Below are 6,726 nucleotides of genomic sequence, written 5' to 3' on the forward strand. Positions count from 1 at the left end.
GTGCAGCAGAGACAATACACAACACTGACACTCCGTGACAAATAATGAGTGTCAAATGTCCATTTGGACTAATAAATCAGATTTAAGAAATAGATTAGGATTGACAAAGGGATTTGAGAGCATGGCATATTTGCATAGATTTTGTTTTGCTAAAACACTGCTTTTGTAGTCAGAAAAGGAATTTTAATATATTGTCCCGTCAAGGTCAAGCGGTTGGTGAAACTGCAGCCTGAGGTATTATTAGTCAAAATGATTTAAAGCAGTGACATCTCCTTCATAATCCTGTCGCCGTCAGTTCACCCCATGAGATTTTTTTTTTTTTGGGGTCCCGATACTTTTTTGTAATTTGACATAAATGACAGACAGAACACCAGTGATGGATCATGTCCTTGCACTGCGTTAGTCTTCTCATTTTCAGTTTGTCCACTTGATGAATGCGTTGTTGGCCAACAACACTGCCTGAATACACATTGTAGATCAACTGCACACAGACTCTGTGCAAGAGATCATTAAACTCCTTTGGACATGAGTGTCACCACTTGCACAGTAGATGACACACAAATTGATTCTGAAATGTCACGGTACAGTACCTTCAGCTTTATCTTTTAATTAGCAATGAAAAGGTTTTTCCATAATCAGCCATAAAAAGGAAAGGAAAAAGGAAAAAAGGAAATTAAAAAAGCTTCTCTCAAAGGGCTCTGAAAATTAACAAGGCTCTTGTACTGCGAGGAAAGAGAAATAGATGGAGTATGGCAGCACTAAATCAGGTAGACTGTCCCATTAAGGTGTAGTAGGTGACAAAGTATCTAACAGAATCTATCCAACCAATTTTCTGTCCCTGTAGTTGCTTAAAGTGAAAATCAACCCAAACATATTTTTTTCAAGAATATGTTCCCAGCAGGCCCACTAGTTGAAACACAGCATTCTGATTAATATTGCGTTTGTGGAATATGAGTAAAGAAGCAAAATCCACCCGTTTTTAGCCATCTCGGGGGGCGGCCATTTTGTCATTTCTGTCAACTCAGGTAAAGACCATTCACAGCTCGCCTGTTTTCTAAAGCTGAGCTGTGATTGGTCGTTACCTGAGCCCTGGGTAGTTGTGATGTCATTTTCCGTCAACAGAAGTCATAGTCCACAAACGCAATTTTATCAGACTGCCTTGTTTCAACTAGTGGGCTTTGCTTAGAACATATTCTTAAAAAAAATATGTTTGGGTTGACTTCCCTTTAAGTTATTATTAACGGCTACACATTGTACATTGTAGTAGTAATACATAAAAATAATACTTATATTAGAGTCACCATCATTTCATAAAGTATATATACTTTACATATACATACATATATATATATATATATATATATATATATATATATATATATATATATATATATATGTGTATATACATCCATCCATCCATTTTCTATACTGCTTATCCTCACAAGGGTCGCAGGCGTGCTGGAGCCTATCCCAGCTGTCATCGGGCAGTAGGCAGGGGACACCCTGAATTGGTTGCCAGCCAATCGCAGGGCACACAGAGACAAACATCCGCACTCACAATCACACCCCTTAAAAAGGCATACAAAAAGGACGGATTATATGTCCCAAATTATTAGCCATATTTTATTACAATGATAGAAAGGGCACTTTTTAGCACTGGTATAGGAATGCTTTGTATTGTGTAATTTGTTGCATAATACACATGGAATATAAAAAGAAAAATACAATATAGACAATAGTGCAAGAGACAAATGGATAGCAAAATAAAGAAACCAAATGTTTAGGTATCCTTCTTATTCGTGAATGTACCTGAATACATTTCAGAAGTGATGACTTTTGTACTTCTAGTTCTTACAGTCACATACTGTACTTCTTGACTTAAAAAAATTATCCCAATTAGGAACATAGTACATAAAAAAAGAAATTGTTGGCAGTCAAACAATCAGACGTCCCCTCATTTTTATCCCAAATCTCCTGACTGTTTGCTAACTCTTCCTTTGTCCAATCCCCATTGTGCTGATGGCCTGCAGCTCTGCAGAAAACCTTTGGCTCAGATCTGTGTTTTCCTGCAGGAAACCGTCCAGCATCCTCAGCTGCTCGGTGTCCTAGCAAAAGAAAAACAAATGCTAAAACTGTGCAACAGTTTCCGTCTAATGTACAGTGAAGAGAAGACGTATATGACTATTTATATGATTCCTAAGATGTTAATAACACATATTAAGTAAATATTATTTTGGAGAGCAAGACACAAAAATATGAATCCCCATGAAACCCATGTAGAAATTAAAGTAGGAATGACTGAGATATGCGGAACTCAAATTTCACTTTCTCACCATTGTCTCATCTTCAGCCATATTACGCAACTCCCGCAGCCTCTCGTGCAGTAAGTCAGCCTCCCATTGTCTGATTAATTCAGGCTTTATATTGTAATTCACAGAATCAGCCGCTAATGCTAGGTTGGTATAATCCACAGTGTCCACAGCACAGATTGACAAATCAACTTCCAGCATCTACAACACAATGGTGTAAAGTGGGATTGTAAATGTGTCATATAAGTGCAAAATTTCTCCACAAACACGGACATGCTCACCCGAATAAGGGTTGGTTCAGCAAGTGCCACGCTGGGTACGTGTCTGAACAGGTTCACAAAACATTTCAGTGTAACCTTGAATCCTTTCATCCATGCATCCTTCACACGCAGGTTAGCCGAATGCATCAGATGATTCCTGCATCTGATCAGCTGCGACACACATCCAAAAACAGAAGCAAATGGAATGGAACCTGTGTCTGCTATGTGAAACACTATACCAACAACTTCCATACAAGACAATCTTTATTTAAAGAAAAAAAAACAAAAAAAACAAAAAACGTTTTAACCTTTTAGGGCTCTTATCAAAATACTTGAAGAGAAACTTACTGTGGTACTTCACCAGTTTTTATTTACTATTGTTTTACTAAAATGTGGACAGTAATATGTTATCAATAAAATACAAGTTTCTGTTATTATATATTTTCTGCTCACTCATATCATAGTGGTTTACATGCCTACTTTTCATTTTCCCACTCAATAGCGTTTTTTTGGGGTGGGCTAACCAACGGACTTCTGACGGACTTAAGTGACAAACTGACGATTACAATTCGGATCGTCAAGAAAGATTATGGACTGACGAACGACGGACAGGTACTCTGACCGCTGATGGACGACGGACCAGCACAATTTTGTAAAATGCCCACCTCTGGGGACTATCTGCCTTTGAGTAATGCATTTCAAATTAAACTTAAAGTGGTTGCTTGGCTGAATACAGGGCTTCAAGTATCCATCATTCTCCACAGAGTCTCCATAGAGCTTGTATTGCTCACAAATTAATTACACTTACTCCTGTATTAAAGTAGATCAAACTTATTCGCTGTCATTCATGTCATTTCATAATTTAAGTCAAACAAAATTCCAAATTCAAATTTTATTTTCACAGGATTGATCTATGTACAGTGTGGTTCCGTTTTTGAAAATAAATAAATAAATAAATAAATAAGTAAACCAACGTGATCACCCGATTATGGATATGTTCACCCGATTATGGATGTGCAGATGAATATATATATATATACGTAACAGTGTGCATGTTAGTTGCAGTTGAATACACAAGAATGTACAGTTTTGCAGAGTGGAACTTTGTATTGGGTATGAGGATACATGAAATAAACAAATCCAAGTGTTATTGATTTACAACCATAGCATAGTACAGATGCTTACCTCGCTCACATAAGATGACTGTCCAACTACCGAGGCAAAACAGCCACAGTAGTTGATGAGGTTGAGCAGGGCAGAAGGATCACACTGATGAGCCACATTCACGTGGACTTGACCTCGTGGCATATAAGCCTGGAGAAACAAACACCGAAGGAGTTTTGAAAATGCAAATACTTAGGTACTACAATGGTTCAAATAGTCTTACAACTTTAAAATTTGTACCCTGACACATAGGGGAAATCAGGAAAAAAGATTCCGGGGCTTGCTGCAACTCAATTTTATGCTAGATGCATGTGTAAATTTGCATCTAAAGGCTTTGGTTTGGATTTGGCAACTGTTTGTTTTTTATGGCCAAAAACGATTTTTGACACATTTTCGGGTAAGTTATCGACCTTAATAAAAAATAAATTAAAAAATCATAACTCTTCTGATGAAACATTGACATACAACTGGTTGAATGGTATGTTTGTCATGGTCTGAGGGGCTCTGTATCGCTTTTACTGGCACTAAGCAACTTTGAGAATGGTAGCTCCAACCCTGGAACAGTTCTTATGACAACCCCGGAACAGTTCTTCTGACAGCCTTTAACTCATCCACCTCTTGCCATTGATACAACAGAATAAGTCATAGCTTCCTGACACTATATCAGCTTTGTGTGTAGAACTCTGAGGCAGACGTGCCAACCACATTGGCACCGTACTGCTCTACTGAACTTATTGTTGAATGAATACTATAAACTAGGGATGTCTCGATTACATTTTTTTTTGCACCCGAGTCCAAGTCACTTGATTTCGAGTATCTGTCGATACCGGGCCCACCGATCCAATACATCTGCAATGCAATGCAATGCAATGAAGAAGAAAAAGAAGACCACATCCAAATTGTCTTGATTATCATTATTATTAATCATTTGAATATGGGTATCCCAAGGTGATTCATTCTATTCTGTTTTTATTGACACAACATCCCAACTTCACTGGAATTGGGGTTTGTAAATCCTCACTTTAAACTGAGTACCGGTACATTTTCTGTAAATATACAGCCCCTGCTGTGTTCCGATCACACTAGTTATTTCTGGATCGTGTACCTTGGCCAACTCCCAGTGGTGTGTCCTCCACGCAGAAGGAGTACAGTTGTCCCAGTTGAGAGTGCAATCGGGTTTTCTGTGGTGGTTGAGGATCTCAGACTTCCATTGTAAACACAGCCTACAGGCCCTGGAAAACTGCACCGGCATTTCATGTGATTCAAAAGCAGTGGCGAGGAGTAATGGCGTCCAAATACTTTCTGAGATTTTACAATAGACTTTACAGTTATCTGCACTTTACCTGACTATTTAGCACACAGGCTACGGAATATTCAAGCTTTTGAGATCGACTTCTACTAAATCAGGGCTGGGCAATTCCAGTCCTCGAGGGCCGGTGTCCTGCCTGTTTTCCATCTCTCCCTGCTGCAACACACCTGGTTCAAATGATCATATAATCAGCAAGGTCTGCAGAAGCTGGATAACGATCCTGATCATTTGAATCAGGTGGGTTGCAGCAGGGTGACATTTAAAACATGCAGGATACCGGCTCTCGAGCACCGGAATTGCCCACCCATGTACTAAGTACAGAGCGTGAGTACTTTTGCCGTCTGTTGAAAACGATACACACATGGTGACCGCCAAAAGTGACCGATGCCTTTTACGTTTGACTCCAAACCGCCAAACAGAAAGTGTTTGTTTCCACACCTTAATGTCCTCGGGCTGACATGTTCGTCGGCATTGTTCGCGGAGATTAGGCCTGTCACGGAGCAAAGCTCGGTGAAAAACTCGCATCTGCTCATCGCAGAAGGGATGGAGGGCGTCCTTCAAGATGTACAGACACTGTCCCGCTTTCAGCCAGTTTGTGTATTCTCTGTCGTTAAGACGCACCACAAGATCCTCGCACATGGCGTCTCCTTATTTCTCCCAAACAAGCAAGAGCCGAGACATTCGAGGAAGTGGGAGAAGAACTCCGCCTCCTCGTTTCGCAGGCAACCATCTCTTCGTTAGATGGCGCTGTTGGCCCGCTCTTTACTATGAAAGCAGAATTGACTTTACAGGTAGATTTTGCCGCTCCTCTAGTGAGGATAAGCGGTTGGGATAATGGATAGATAGTAGGTATGAGTAAGCTTTTTTTTAACTAAAGCAATTGCTTATCTAATGTGTGTGTCTGTGTTTCGGGGGGGGGGGGGGGGCGTTGGGAGAAGTGCAGGTAATATATATGCAGTACAGTACACGTGTTTAAAAAAATAGAATTCGGTTAGAGTTTACTTAAGAGAGTTTGAAAAGCAAAAGGTAGAAATGATTTTTTTACAGAAGACAAAACGAACGATGGCTCAAGCTTTTTTGTTATCAAAATGTGTTCCCATTGATAACATTGTAAACTGACTAACAAAATAAATACTAATATAGCTGACAACTTTAAAAATACAACTTAGTTGTATGTTACTTCATATTAGACAGAATTTTTGAATGTCTGACGCTCAAATAATGCTCTTAATTAAGTCAATGGATGAGGAATATCTTGCTTCTCTGATCTGTTGCCCCATCAGCGTCAATGCTCCCTAATTCCATGTTGCTGCTCTTCCTGTTTTTTTTCTGCCATATAAGTCTCCAAGATATCAATCAATCAATCAATCAATCAATCAATCAATCAATCAACGCAGGTTGACATCACTGCGATATATATATATATATATATAAAAAAAATTAAACGTGTCGTAATCCACGCAGGTTGAAAAACAAACCAAGCCAATTTTGACAAAGTAAGATGTACAAAACAAAACAAAACAAAACAAAAAAACCCAAAACAAAACAAAACAAAACAAAACAGATATCTGTTTTCAATTATAAGGACTAAAATAAAAAGTTGTCAAATACTGTGAGACATACTCAACAAAAGTACAGATGACTGAAAAATCTGCTCTAGAGTACTGCAGTATTTGTAGTTTTT

The 6,726-nt window shown here is 38.8% G+C and overlaps 1 protein-coding gene across 1 annotated transcript; it reads right to left on the minus strand.

The window, feature by feature from the left end:
• Positions 1 to 1,595: 1,595 nt before the first annotated feature.
• Positions 1,596 to 5,757, minus strand: LOC147140624 (uncharacterized protein CXorf38 homolog). Its single transcript, XM_086044194.1, has 6 exons — positions 5,481 to 5,757; positions 4,839 to 4,973; positions 3,755 to 3,883; positions 2,591 to 2,740; positions 2,334 to 2,510; positions 1,596 to 2,105 (listed from the first exon to the last, which is right to left on the minus strand). Exons 1-6 carry the CDS (start codon positions 5,679 to 5,681, stop codon positions 1,986 to 1,988), a joined length of 912 nt encoding a protein of 303 aa, XP_085900320.1. The 5' UTR covers positions 5,682 to 5,757; the 3' UTR covers positions 1,596 to 1,985.
• Between the last annotated feature and the right edge of the window lie 969 nt (positions 5,758 to 6,726).

The sequence above is a fragment of the Filicampus tigris genome, chromosome 10 (genome assembly GCF_054856515.1).
Source record: "Filicampus tigris isolate MCC_2025a chromosome 10, RoL_Ftig_1.0, whole genome shotgun sequence".
NCBI classification, from domain to species: Eukaryota; Metazoa; Chordata; class Actinopteri; order Syngnathiformes; family Syngnathidae; genus Filicampus; species Filicampus tigris.

Coding starts and splice junctions, on each gene's coding strand:
- LOC147140624 (XM_086044194.1), bottom strand. CDS start 5,681: ATGTGCGAGGATCTTGTGGTGCGTCTTAACGACAGAGAATACACAAAC. Junction 4,974..5,480: donor GTCAGCCCGAGGACATTAAG/GTGTGGAAACAA, acceptor ATGCCGGTGCAG/TTTTCCAGGGCCTGTAGGCT. Junction 2,511..2,590: donor CTGAACCAACCCTTATTCGG/GTGAGCATGTCC, acceptor ATTGTGTTGTAG/ATGCTGGAAGTTGATTTGTC.